Here is a 14,673-nt window from a genome sequence, read left to right as displayed (position 1 = left end):
TGTTAGCACAATTTTCGATTTCTACGATGATTAACTTTTGCGTCAGAAACATTCAAGTCTAAATAAGGATGGAATTAAATGCAATAAAGACAATTGAAAAAACGATAACTTTTATTTAAATCATTTTCTTCTTTCAGAATTGAGAAATATTCAACAGACTTCTAAAACAAACAGCTTATTTACCATGCAAACAAGCGTTACAGATAAAGTAAGATTTATTCCATTATTTACATATGAACAGGAAGTGACATCACAGATGTCCCTCATTGCTTCCGGAAGCCTCTCAGGATTGGATAAATGTTCTCAAACGCCTCGTAGATCTCGGCCCGTTCTTTAGCCCCTGGAATTTATAACAACTATATAATTATGAGAGTTATGTCAATAGAAGACACGTGAAAGTGGGCTGCATACAAATAAAAAATATTTTAAAAATAAATAATTTTTACAATTTCGAAATATCAATCCTAAGAATCTTATTGTAACAAAATATTTCATCATTAAAAAAATTATAAATATGCTATGAAAAGTTAATACAACTAAATCTTACTAAATGAACAAAATTTAACAAATGTAACAATTAAACTTCAATTTATAATTTGTGTTTGCCAAACTCAAACTTCTCCTCTGTAGCTTCCCTTTTTAGGACCAAAATGTTGACTTTTAATGAGTTTAATTACCAGTCAGCACCACTTTCCCAGACACAAAGATGAGCAGGACAATGCGAGGCTTCACCATGCGGTAGATGAGGCCTGGAAACAGCTCTGGCTCATAACTAGAGATGGATAGAAACAAATAATAATTGCATGGAAGCTTTTTATCAGCTCATTACTATGCAATCAGAATGACTAACCAAATCTCAGAAACGGATTCTAATTCCCATCTTCTGCCACCGTCTGTGCTTCTACCTGCTGAACTGCTGGTGCGTCAGGACCAGTCCTTCTAGTCTGATGGGGAAGCAGACGTCGCAGCTGGCCACCATGTTCTGGATCTTAAAGTCCAGGAACCTAGCAGGAAATCCAAGTTTCTGCACCACCCGAGCATATTTCCTGGCTGCTAGTCGCGACTGCTCCTCACTGTATGTGCTCCAACAGACCAGCAGGTGGAGAAGATATGGAGGTTCATTAAGATTATATCACAGCTTTTACCTACAGGTAGACGCACAGACTGACCTCTTGGCTCCTGTACACACCATCTTCCCTGAGCTGAAGATGAGTGCGGTGGTTCTGGGCTCACGGATCCTCATGATGACCGCCGCAAAGCGCTAAAGCACAGTACCAGAACTGAGCCAACAGCTTCGGATCATCACCACAGTAACGGAGCAGAACGGCTCCTTAGTGCTGGGTTTCTGTACCTTTGGGTTGTACTCAGCATTTCTGGCTTGGAGGGCAATAAATTTCAGATCTAAGGGACATCCCAGGTTCACTGTGGAGACGATATTCCTGCACAGAAACACACAAGACCAGTTTTGTGAGACTGCAACTATTACATGTAAATTAAATGAACTACAACATGTTTCAGTACAGCAGATTAAAAAAAAGATGGAGTAGCTCATCAATGACTTACTGCAACTGTGGGATGATTCCCGACCTCTCCGTCACAGGTGTCATGGGTGTCATTGGGGTCATAGGGGTCATGGGACAGAAGGGGGAGGCACCTGTCCCCAGCCCTGACGTGGACGAGCTTGGCTGTGGGTCCCCGTCTGTTACTGTGGAACCCTGGGAGTTGTAGTCCAGACAGACACCGCTGTCGTGGGACGCATCCAGAACTGCAGCCTCATTATCCGCTGCAAAAAAATGGACCAATCATCAACTTATAATGATCCAAAGAAAAAAAAGCATCAATTTTGCTGTACCTGTGTTGTCATGACGACTGAGCTCTTCCTGTGTGCCAAGCTCATCAGGCAAAAAGCTGAGGTCGAGGTCATCGCCCTGCTCCGTGCCGGGTGGCCTCGCCTTCGTCGCCAGGAAGGAGGAGTCCTGCAGAGAGGGGGCGGAGTCTTGTATATCATGAGCAGGGATCTGGAGACCCAGCTCGTCCTCCAAATTGAAGCTTGAATCCTGCAGGAGAAACAGACAATCTGCATTTTAGTAAAAATAGAGTTGTAAAGTTTGCTTCTGAAGAAGTAAGGAGATTCAGTCTTCACAGTTGAAAAAAAAAACCAGACAGTAATTATTTTCTGGTTTTTCACTTTGTTTTACCTACAACCTACGTGTCAGTGAAAGTTCTCGTACAATGTGCAAATTTTTAAAAAAGAACAAACATCAGAACGGTTGTGGATACACTTGAGTTTGCCTTCATTCACAGAACTACAGCCCAAACAAACATTTAACTGAAACTAATCCAAATTGAAATTACTAATCTCAAAGTTAAATGACAAGCCATTGAGTAGTTAATAAAAATTCAATAAACAGAAATAAATGACTACTGGTGTGTCATGCTAAAGAAAATGTAGATATTTTCCTGCAAAGACCGACAGACCTCAACTTAATTTCTTTTCTTTTAAATAAAGTTCACAAAACTGGAACATGAGGTCAAACAGGAGAACACAGCTTCAGCTCACATTTGCAATGGAGTCATCGAAATAGCGCTCCAACGCGGACTCATCCATGACTGAAGAACCATCTGCCCTGATCCAGGATCTTCCAGGACCTTCCAGGGCCTCCTACAGCCAGACACAGCTGCCTCTAATCCTGAACTCATCAAACAATCGTTCAGCTACAGCTTCACCTTCAGTTTCAACAGGGACGTTCAATCCGCTCCAACTTTGATCATGTCATTTTTTTACTTTTCCTGTTGTCTTTTCAAAGCACTGTTTTGCTCTCTAAAGTAAATGCAGTGCCACTCATAACTACATGAACTGTAGTTATCCCCACTGATTTTAAAGAAGTCAAAGTGAGGATAGTTTAACACGCCTTCATAAATACCTCGTGTCCCGTGTGGAGACATGTCCTCACAGGATGACAAAGATGTTTCCTTCTCATTCACAGTGAAAACAGTGATAATAGTACATTACCTGATCAATGACTGTTTGCTGTTGTTCGCTGCAGTTCGTCTGCTCTCCAGCAGGGGGGGACAGTCTCCCTTTGCAGAGAAGGAACTCTGCGCACGCACATCTGTTGTAAACACCGCAGCATGGCATCGTGAGGAGAGGGATTGTTCTGCTGTTCCTGATGTAACTAACAGCTGATGATCGCAATACAGACATACTGTAGTTGAATTTTTCGTGACTAAACTTGTAATAAAGTTGCAATTTGACAAAAATAATGTTAAATTTGCGGTGTTTTTTATTTTTATTTTACACATATGGCAGATTCTCTGATTTTAATTCAAGTTAATTAAATCTGTTGAGAATTTCTTGTCGGGGTTATTATAGGTACCTCATTTTAAATGTAATTAAGAATGGTCTCGAAACAACTCCATTTGACAATGCTTTGTAAGCACGGACTGGTGATTGGATGAATATAAAATGACTTACAGAGAATCCTCGTGAGATTTCACTTCACAAATTCAAGGAGAGCATAACAGAAGGAATTAAAGAGAACGGCGGTGCAGCATTTGGAACTTACAGTAAAGAAGTTACCAAACTAGAAGAATCAACTGCGAACTGAAATAGTGTAAATATGAATAAAAACATTAAAAAAAACAGTGAAAACTATTGGGGTTTTAATTCTTTTAATTGAGTTATAAATGTTCAATTGTAGGCCTAATTCAGTCGTGTCATTAAGTATTTTATAAGTTCTGTTTTTGTAAACCATTTGTCTTTTCAGTATTATTTCTTCATTTTGTGATTTATCTCCATGTAGCCAGTAGGGAGACGTTAAAGGACCACGGGTTGCGACCACTCCTCCAGCTGAGATAGGCTTCGTGGCCCTCAAGGCGGCTGAACGATGACCAGGAGACTCTACCATCTCCTGTTTCCATCATCTTCTAGCCTCTGTTCCTCATTTGGTGAAAAGGTAATAACCTGCACTGGCCAGTCCTGCCAATGCAGCGGCTTTGAACGCCACTTTAAGCCATGGATAACAGGAAGATGTGTCTTCAGACTCCACCGGCAACTTGGTAGAAAAGTATTTTTCTTCAGACTCAGCTGCTGCCTTGCAATGAAGAAGACGTCTGAGTTTCTGCCACGGCTCACGTATTGCCATGTCAGCAACAAACAGAGCGGCATGCGCATCAGGAGACATGATATATTCCTCGATATTCATTCTGTCAGTAGTTCAACAGTAGACGCTGCACTAACGTCTCAGAGCTGCAGCTGTAAAATATATCCTTTGGTCTCTTTCTTTGATCAGGACCTTTCATCTTCATCTTTGATCTGCTAGGCTAGGCTAAGCTAGGTTAGGTTAGGCTAGGCTATTTTTTGTTGAAAGGACTAATCAACACATTTAATTCGATCAACATCAAACCAAGTGAGAAATTGGCCCATTTTTTTCAAATGATCACTTGATTAAATGTATTTTCAAAACCCGTGGAGTCGCCCCCTGTTGGTCAATGGGAGCTACAAACCATGTGGCTAAATGCACACCTAAAATATTAATATCATCTGAATAGAAGTGTTGTGTCATTTTACTTTGATGAAACATGACAGGATACAGCAAATGTGGTGTTTTATTTATTTATTTATTTACTTATTTATCAATATTTTAATTTAAGTTGGATCGATTAATAGGGTCTGAAAAGGGTTTTATTTTGAAAAATGTTAAGAGGAAAGATGGCTAAGTACTCTGTACTTAGACCGTGAGTAAGAATGATGTCTTAGGTGTCATTCTGCTTGAGAGTAGGTGAATCCTACAGAATCCAGAATGGAGATGAACCTAATAAGACTGTACTCATTCATTTACTCATCTTCCTGACGACTTGTTCTGCTGTTAGGGGTCACAGGGGTTGCTGGGGCCTATCCCAGCAGACTTACAGGCAGAGGGTGCCTGTGTGGAATATGTGGGACGAACAACCACTCACACACACGCACACACACTCACACCTATAGTTTGGAATTGACCTGTAAACCAGATGGCCATGTTTCTGGAGGTGGGAGGAAAACCGGAGAACCCGGAGAAAACCCACGCAGCCATGGAAAGAACGTACAAAACTCCAGACAGAACCGGACTCAAACCCGGAACCTTCTTGCTGTGAAGCGATAGCTCTACCCCACTGTGCATCGTGGACCCACACAAAAGACGAACAACCACTCACACACACACTCACAGTGTGGAACTGACCTGTTTGCCTGAAGAGCATGTTTTTGGAGGTGGGAGGAAAACCGGATAACCCGGAGGAAACCCACGCAGCCATAGAGAGAACATACCGAACTCCGCACAGAGCAGGACTGGAACCCGGAAACATCTTGCTGTGAAGCGACGGCGCTGCCCACTGCGCCGCCGTGCCGCCATATCTTGAGCTATAGGGGTACTAATATGGCTGAGAGAAGATGCTTAAAACATTCATTTTGGTGCAATCAGGTTCCAGTTAGGCCAAAAAGATCAATATTATGCTCACTGATCAGGTGCAACAATGGGGGTGGGGCTCACACCCTGCAGAGCGGGGCTTGTCGTTGACGCTCAACCAGCAGAAGCTTCAGATGTTTGTTCTCTCTTCTCAGCTCATCTCTGCGTTCCTTTACTTCTTCCATCTTTAGCGTAGCAATGTTGAGGCGCCGAATCAAAGTTGGTCGCTCTGATACTTCCTACAAAAAGACGGATGGAGGTCGGTGAGTACAGCGAGGCTTTATTGTTTCGGTATCTCTTCTCATTCCACACAGAGAAAGACGTCAACAACCACAGGAGAAGCTGTAAAGAATCACATCTCACCGGTTGTGTTTCCGACCCAGTGGACTCTGGTCTCTGTTCCTCCGTAGAGGCGAACAGCCCACACTTCCTTTCTAGTTTGTTGCAGATTTCTATGCGACGTAAAATCCTCTCGCCCTGGATAACACAGAGTGAGGAGATGAATGAGAACAATCAGAGACATGGACATGTGGATCTGCTTGGTGTGAGATCCTTCACCTTGTCAACGGTCGCCTGCAGCTTCTTTTTAACTTTTTCTCCCGCCTCGACGATCTCCATGAGCTTTTTCTTGGCCACTTTCTTATTCTGCCTGAGCTGCTCCCAAAGCTGTTGAGTCTTTTGATTCACTTGATTTTCCTGTTCTGTCCAATCCTGTTCCTCCACGTGTCTTTTTGCCAGAATGAAGGTCCTCAGTTTCCTTAACTTCATGACCAAATCCTGAAGGAGGAAAGAAACAAGAAGCTTTAACAGTCTGGACAGACAAGTGTCCTGTTGGTATCACTTGAATGCTTATCCAACATTAACTTGCAGCATTTCCTGAGGTCAAGCGCCAACAATGGACAGATATCAATCCACCGAACACCAGTGGGATGTGCTGAACCAAATCTGATCCAGGGAGGTCCCACCTCAGAACTTGCAGGAATCCAAGAATGTGTTGCGAACAAGTCTGTGCCAGATACCCCAGCCCACCTTCAGGATCCACTAATTAAAATCACAGCCTAATATTAAAGTTAGTCACTGACCTGCAGGCTCTTCACCCTCTTGGTGAAGGCTTCAATCTCTTGAATAGGCTGGTGCTTTTTGGCGCTCAGCTGTTTGAACACCTTCAACTCTTTTTTGTACATCATCTCAACATCTTTCTTCTCCATCAGCAGCTCTGGATCCACCTTACCCATTTTACCTAACTGCCAAAGACAGGAGGGACAAACCACACATGTGCATCAAGACAACTGTGAACACCTGAACGACACAGGTGAGGAGGAACTACTTGGCCACATACCCTGTCACTGTGAGCTTTCGCCTGTCTTGCGATGATGTCTTTGTAGAGTCTGTGGGTTTCCATAATTTCTGCTTCATTGTGCTGATCCAACAGGAATATTGCATTCTCTAGGTCGACTCGCCACTTTTGACCTTCTCTTGACATCTGATCCCTGGAACACAAAGTTGACGCCAGAGAGATCCGGGATCAATATGAGCATTTCTTCATAGCATTCATAGTGGTAATTTATTCAAGATATAGGCAGAAACTGTAAGAAACACGTAAAGCTTTTCCTAACCTAACCTTCGATTGGGGCGTGCCCGAAAGTCGCTACCCATCACTTTGCCTCCAGATATATAGTTTGATGTTGTGTGTACTAACTGCATGCTTACAGGCCCCCTTGTGTGCTGTTTCAGGGGCCTGTACACACTGACTGTAAAAAACTAACACAAAAATTTACACCTGAGTGACCATGTAATTTCCCTTTGAGGATTAATAAAGTACACTTTCTTTCTTTCTTGTCAAGCACCGGATGCCTTCACCACCCATAATTTGTACTTTGAAAGCTTGATGATAGTCTTTTTCTTTTTTTTGGTGGATATTTTCAGGCACTGACGTCACCTGTGTCTCAGGTGTGAATGGTAGGTGACCCTGTGGGTTCTCAGACTGACCTCTCAGAGCTGAACATGGCGGTGAGGTTCTGCAGGACGTTGTCAAAGTGCTGCTGCAACGATATCACCCGCTTGTTGTACTGAGTCTGCAGACGCTCCATGTTCTGCAGATGAAGTCGCCGCATGTGATCCGAATGGCGATCCGCCTCCTGCAGGTCGAGCGTCAGGTTCTGCAGAACCAGCGGGAAGTGAGGCTGAGAGTTCAGGTGTGTTACGAGAGAGTGGGGCAGTTCAGAGTGACTATTACCTGTAGGACACTGTCCAGGTGGTCTACCCGCCTCTTAAACATCTGCCTGGCCACCGTGACATCATCACGCAGCTCGGCGTCTCGGGCCTGACGGAAAACGGGTCTCCAGCCATCATTCACCTTCATCAGGTTCCTATCCTCCTCCTGCGTCTTGTTCTATTTCAAAAGGATGAAAATCAGTTTAAGCTTCAGAGTCCTTGAAGTTTTTGAAAGGCAACATTAGGGGCTCGGATCAGACAGGAGGCCGAAGATCCATGACCAATGGGAGATCATTTCAGGTGACAATAAAGTTTCATGTGTCAGGTCTGATTATGAATCCATTTACCATCTGAGACAAAATGTTCTCTTCCTTCTTTGCACACTCCTCTACAGCTAAGTTTTCCAAAGACAACTGTCTGTTCCAATTTTTTCCTTTCTTTGGCATGATCAATTCTTCGATGGTCGTTCTCTCAGTAATATATCATCCTGCTTCCTTTGATCCCAGAATTTCTTTAATCCAATCAGGATATTGATCTTCCTGTCATCATTTGATCTTTGATCAGTTATCTGTTTTATTTAGGAAGGATTAAACGACACATTAAAGTCAATCAAAAATCAAAGCAATTCAGAAATCGATGCCTCACCCAGTCACATACCCGAAGTATTTCACCTCTGAATTCACCAACTGACATTTTCTGTTGTTGACCACCTGCACGGCCTGATGAATGCGTTGGGAGATGTCAGAGATAATCTAGATGATAACATAATGGATGTATGCTGCAGAGTCAAAATATTGTCCATGAGTATTTGGAATGTGGCTGCTGCTTCGTGTAGGCCAATGGACATCACTGTGAAGCGGTACAGGCCAGAGGGCACTCTGAAGGCTGAAATGTCTTTTGCTTCCTCAAGAAGAGTAACTTGCTAAGGCTTTACACAAATCATAAGTGGTCAAGTTGGACACATGGATTGGACACGGGTGAATAGATGGTCAGAGCTGTCAAAAGTCCAATAACAGCACACCACTTGTGTTCAGACCGGGGAGGCTGTTTATCCCAATTACCTTTTTCCAGGTGTCACTATCTTTGACCACAATTGTGATTTTAGTTCTAAGTGTATCGGTGAACATTACACCCTCACTTTCAAGTTTCACCCTTATCGCCACAATGCATACCTAAAATATAAACATTATTATTTGAGTACATGTGCTTTGTCATTCTACTTTGATGAAACATTAGATGACATACAGTAAATGCCTTATTTATTTACTTATATTGATAAAGCCTGGGTATGACATTAAACTGCATCCAACCTGGAGAAGGATGGGTGCCGCCAGGTTCAATTGCCCAAGACACACCATATGATGAAAACTGCGGGTCGTCTGTGGTGCCCCAACGACCCTCCGGGGTTACAGGATAGGCTAGGCTAGGCTAGGCTATAAGATGAATCAAACAATATAGAACGCTAATTCTCAATGAGAAGAATTATAATTATACTTTATTAGTCCCAAAACAGGAAATTCTCTTTTCATTCTCCAATACAGGGTTAGACATGCACATATAAGATAAGAGACATATACAGTTATATTCACATATATATGTTGTGTACAGGCCCCTGAACAAACAAACAACATACTAAGGGCCTGTAAGCATGCAATTAATATATATAGAGGGAGGCAGAGTGAAGGGTCGCGTGAGGGATCGTGCCCAAAATGAGCATCTAGTGGGGGGCACGGCGCCTTGCTCAAGGGTGCCTCGGCAGTGGCTGGGAGGTGAGCTGACGCCTCCCACCATTAGCTAACATTCCGGAGGATGTCTTGTCAGGAATCAAACAGCCGATGGCTGGGCGATATCTGGTCTTCAAGACAACTGCACTACCACTGAGCCACTGCCACCCATATATTAGTAACATTTCACTGAGTTGAGTAGATGTGCCAGTCGTCCCCTCCTATATGTTTGCGGGCCCGGCACCGGTCTGCTTTTGTTGCTTAAACTGGTGCAAAACAAGGTTGGGGGGACCCGTGGTTGAACGTTCATTCTTGTCCCTTGTGGCGACGGTGGGGGCGGATGACCAACAGAGACAGGGTTCCGACCACCTTGTAGTTGCTGATGCTCACGGAGTAGCATTTGTTGATATTCATTGGGCTGATGGTAGGAGCGGTGTCCACACAAAAGAATCCGGGGGTTTTCTTCAAGGTATTGTCGTTCACGCTCCTCCAGCAGAAATTTCAGTTCCTTGTTCTGTCTTCTCAGCTCATCTCTGCGTTCCTTTAATTCTTCCACCTTCAGTGCCGCCATGTTGAGGCGCCGCATCAAAGGTGGTTGCGCTGCAAACTCTGGTGCTTCCTACAAAAAGAGGGATTGAGTTCGGTGAGTACGCTCAGGCTCTAATCTGTCTATGTCTATCTTCACTTCCACACAGAGAATATGTTAACAACCACATAAAAAACTGTAAAGAATCTATTCTAACCAGTTGTGGTTCCGGCCCAGTGGATTCTGGTCTCTGTCCATCTGTAGAGACGGACAGCCCACACTTTGTTTCTAGCTTCTTGCAGATTTCCATGCGACGTAAAATCCTCTCTCCCTGAATAACACATTGTGAGGAGATGAATGAGAATAATAAGAGACGTGGACATGTGGATGTGCTCGGTGTGAGATCCCTCACCTTGTCAACGGTCACCTGCAGCTTCTTTTTAACCTTGTCACCTGCCATTACAACGTTGATGAGTTTTGTCCTTGCCGTTTGCTTAGTTTGCCTGAGCTTGTCCCGAACCTGTTGAGTCTTTTGCTTCACTTGAATTTGGTTTTCTGTTATATCCTGTTCCTTCAGCTGGGTTTCTACTATGCTCGAGTTCTTCAGTTCCCTTAACTTCATGATGAAATCCTGGGAAAGAAACAAGAAGCCTTAACAGTCTCAGCAGATGAGTGTTCCGTAGGTATCATTTGATGAAAGCTAGTCCAACATTCACTTGCAGCATTTCCTGAGGGCAAGCGCCAACAATGGACATGTGAGCATCAGAACTGGACTGTTAAACTGCATCCAACCTGGAGTGGAATGGGCGGCACCAGGTTCAATTGTCCAAGACACCCTATGATGACAACCGCGGGCCGTTTGTGGTGGTGCCTAGGCTGTGGTGACTAGCCTATTAAATAACCCCTGTATGGGATAGGCTAGGTTAGGCTTGGATAGAGATGTGCTGGACCAAGTTTGATCCATGAAGGTCCAACCTCAGAACTTTCAGGACTTCAAGGATCTGTTGCTAACAAGTCGGTGCCAGATACCCCAGCCCACCTTCAGAGGGCAATGGAATCCATGTATCGATGGGTGAATGATCCACTTAGAACTAAAATCACAGTAATAAAGTGTAGTCACTGACCTGCAGTCTCTTCGCCCTCTTTGTGAAGGCATCAAGCTCTTGAGCAGCCTGCTGATTTTTGGCGCTCAGTTCATTGAACACCTTCAACTCTTTGTTGTGTATCATCTCAAGCTCCTTCTTCTCCATCAGCTGCTCTTTATCCACCAGACTCAGTTTAGCTACCTGTCCAAAGAGAGGAGGGACAAACCACACATGTGCATCACGACACCTGTGAACACCTGAACAACACAGGTGAGAAGGAACTGGTTGGCCACATACCATATCACTGGTATCACACTCTTGTGTTGTGATGATGTCTCTGTAGAGTCTGTGGATTTCTGTCATCTCTGCTTGGCGGCGCTGTTGTAACTTTAAAGCTGTCTCCCGCAGCTCAGCTCGCCGCAGCTTGGCATCCCTTGACATCTGATCCCTGAAACACGAAGTTGATGCCAGAGACATTCTGGATCAACTTTCAGCAAAACCATAATCCCAGACTTTACCTTAAACACAGTAAAGCCGAATCAAAATCACTATCATTACCTCATCCTTGTAAGGATTCTGAGGAATGAGCTCAGTCTTTGCATGACTTCAAGTCTCTTCATAGTATTCACTGTGGTAATTTATTCAAGATATAGGCAGCAACCATAAAAGATGAATAAAGCTTTTCCTAACCATCAACAATATGCAGATGTCTTTCTACTTTTACGATCTTCAACTCTGTCCTCAGGGCCCGGCCGGGCTCAACCCGAAAGGACGAACTGGGATTGGTCTATGTCCACATGGGCCAATCTTCGGTGGACTCACCACCCGCAGAGGGAACTGATCTATTGTGGATTGGGTGGCAGTTGACAGCATGGGGCTTGACGACCCACTCCCCAGATAAAGAGTCTGGCTCTTGGGACATGGAATGTCACCTCAGGGAGTAAAAGAGCCAGAGCTTATGACGGATTTTGAGAGGTACAGACTAGAAATAGTCGGGCTCACCTCCACTCACAGCTTGGGCTTTGGAACCCAAACCCTTGAGAGGGGCTGGACTCTTCCCTTTTCCCACACAGCTTAGCCAGTGTGGGAGTTTACCCCTGTAAACGAGAGGCCTTTGGGTTGGGGACAGGTCCCTGGAGTCCCTGAGAGGGATACTAAATAATGCTCCAACTGCGGACTCCATTGCTCTTCTTGGGGACTTCAATGCTCACATGGGCAATGACAGTGAGACCTTGACAGGGGTTATTTGGATGAATGGCCTCCCTGATCTGAACGCAAGTCGTGTTCCGCTACTGAACTTCTGTGCTAGTCAGTTTGTTCTGAACGAACATCTTGTTCAAGTAAGGATGTCCATAAGTGCACACGGCACCAGGACATTCTAGGCGGGAGGTCAGTGATCGACATTGTTGTTGTATCATCAGACCTCTGACTGCGTGTCTTGGACACTCGGGTGAAGATGGATGGACAATGTGGAGGGAGGTGAGGGAGAAATCAAATTTGAGAGTTAAACATCGTGAATTAAAAATCTGAATTGCATGACAAGTCCAGTTTTTTGGTGGACATTGTCAGTCGCTGATGTCACCTGTGTCTCAGGTGTGATTGGTAGGTGACCCTGTGGGTTCTCAGACTGACCTCTCAGAGCTGAACTTTGTGGTGAGGTTCTGCAGGACATTTTCAAAGTGCTGCTGGATCGACGTCCCCTGCTGGTTGTACTGAGTCTGGAGGCGCTCCAGGTTCTGCAGGTGAAGCCGCCGCATGTGATCCGACCTGTGATCCGCCTCCTGCAGGTCGAGCTTCAGGTTCTGCAGAACAAACAGGAAGTGAGGATGAGAATTAAGTTGTGTTACAAGACAGTTGGGTAGTTCAGAGCGACGATTACCTGTAGGATGGTGTTCAGATGGTCTACCTCCCTTTTGAACGTCTGACTTGCCACCGTGATTTCATCATGGAGCTCGGCGGCTCGAGTCTGACGGAGAACGGACCTCCAGCCTTCATTCACCTTCAGCATATTCTCTGTAGTGTTCCTCCACTCCTTCTGCAGCTTGTCCTATTTCAAAAGGATGAAAATCAGTTGAAACTTCAGAGTTTTTGAAAAATAACGTCAGGGGCTCGGATCGGACATGAGGTTGAAGATTTATGACCAATGGAAGATCATTTCCAGTGAACGTAATGTGTAATGGGTCAGGTCTGAGTATGAATCTATTTACAATCAGAGCCGAAGTGATCTCCTCTTCCCTCTTGGCATTGTCCTCTGCAGACTGAATTGTCTTTCCCAAAGACACTTTCCCTCCACCTTTCTTTCCTTTCTTTGCCATGATAAAATCTTAGATGGTCGTTCTGTCTGCAATTTTCAACTTCTAACATTTGATCCTGCATTAAAACTTCTCAGAGCTGCAACTATAATATATCACCCTGCTTCCTTTCATCCCAGGATCTCTTTTTCTTTGATCAGGACGTTTGATCTTCCTGTCATTTGATATTTGATCAATTCTTTTTTTATTGTAGGAAGAATTAAACAACACACTGAAGAAACATCCACCAATAAAAGCGAGTCAGAAATTGACCCACTGCTTTGAGACCACTTGATTAGATGTACAGGTAGTCCTCAACTTATGAACTTTCTGAGATACGAACAAACACACGCTGCCATATCCAAATATTGTCCTTTAGTTCTCCTTCCTGCCACAACCCCCATGCGGGCAGCACCCCTATGTTCGCACAGCTCCAACACTCGTCTTCCCCTCTTGTTGTTTGCTGTTGTCTCTGTTAGAATTGCAGAGTGTCAGGCTTCATTCTTTGGATACTTTATCATGAAAAATAAAGCAAAGGCTCATGAAGATAGTGGTAGCCATCTCTCTTATGACAACTCTGACTCTGACCCACAACAACTCCTTACTCCTCCTGTTCCTTCACTCTAAATGAAGGAAGAGTAGGTCAGGTACAGGGTAAATGATGTAGGAACCAATGTTTGCCGGATCAGGTCTCTGCCAGAAGCACTGATGACTCTAACGCTGAACTCTGAATGTTATTCTAGTTGATATTAACTATTGGTGGAGTTAACTGAGAAACTTAATGAAATCAGACAGAGTAATCAAACATCAAGGGCCATGTTTGACTTTGGATGACCAGGAAGTGACATCAGCGCATCATTCACATCAGTGTGGTGGAACACCTCAGTGGATTAAAGCTTGGCTCAGCCTCTACACCCCCCAGGAGAAAACTCATTCAGCCTGTCTTCTTCATCCTCCTCTCTAACGCTCTCATGTCTTCCTCACTACATCCATACACCCTCCTAGGTCTTCCTCTTGCCCTCTTTCCTGGTGGCTCCATCCTCATCATTCTTTCACCAACATCCTATCTCTCCTCTGGACAGATCCAAACCATCCAAGTCTACTGTCTCTATGTCTCCAGAACAACTCACCTTGGCCGTTGCTCTGAGGATCTCATTTCTGATCCGATCCAACCTGGTCTCTCAGAGAGAACCTTCACATCTAGCTTGAAATCCTGTCTTCTTCTCAGCAGCACTGTATTTTGACATTTATTGTCACTGTTAAACATTCATTTTCAATACCTGCCAGTGCACTGCAGAGCCACATTCAGCTTGACCCAAAAACATTAAACAAACCAGAAGAGCAGAGGCTCTGCTTCCTCACCTGTATCTCGTCTCGCCGCTGCTTCAG

General features: G+C 44.3%; 2 protein-coding genes across 3 annotated transcripts; both read right to left on the bottom strand.

Moving 5' to 3' along the window:
* Positions 1-180: 180 nt before the first annotated feature.
* On the bottom strand, positions 181-4,384 carry tbpl2 (TATA box binding protein like 2). Of its 2 annotated transcripts, XM_068338675.1 has the most exons (8): positions 2,561-4,384; positions 1,853-2,057; positions 1,564-1,783; positions 1,352-1,439; positions 1,170-1,261; positions 906-1,073; positions 678-772; positions 181-340 (listed from the first exon to the last, which is right to left on the bottom strand). In XM_068338675.1, the coding sequence occupies exons 1-8, from the start codon at positions 2,606-2,608 to the stop codon at positions 264-266; spliced, it is 993 nt and encodes a 330-aa protein (XP_068194776.1). In that variant the 5' UTR covers positions 2,609-4,384; the 3' UTR covers positions 181-263. The 2 variants fall into 2 exon arrangements, 1 of the variants encoding a protein (XP_068194776.1); XR_011038550.1 differs by lacking the exon at positions 181-340 and having other exon boundaries at positions 677-772; positions 851-1,073.
* Positions 4,385-4,661: 277 nt separating this feature from the next.
* Positions 4,662-13,340, bottom strand: LOC137610823 (dynein regulatory complex subunit 2-like). Its single transcript, XM_068338674.1, has 11 exons — positions 12,873-13,340; positions 12,626-12,795; positions 11,291-11,441; positions 11,033-11,194; positions 7,681-7,836; positions 7,434-7,603; positions 6,784-6,934; positions 6,527-6,688; positions 6,003-6,221; positions 5,808-5,921; positions 4,662-5,683 (listed from the first exon to the last, which is right to left on the bottom strand). Exons 1-11 carry the CDS (start codon positions 12,999-13,001, stop codon positions 5,525-5,527), a joined length of 1,743 nt encoding a protein of 580 aa, XP_068194775.1. The 5' UTR covers positions 13,002-13,340; the 3' UTR covers positions 4,662-5,524.
* Positions 13,341-14,673: the final 1,333 nt, after the last annotated feature.

This window comes from Antennarius striatus, chromosome 17 (genome assembly GCF_040054535.1).
Source record: "Antennarius striatus isolate MH-2024 chromosome 17, ASM4005453v1, whole genome shotgun sequence".
Classification (NCBI taxonomy): Eukaryota; Metazoa; Chordata; class Actinopteri; order Lophiiformes; family Antennariidae; genus Antennarius; species Antennarius striatus.
This window is presented reverse-complemented; position numbering and strand designations above follow the sequence as displayed.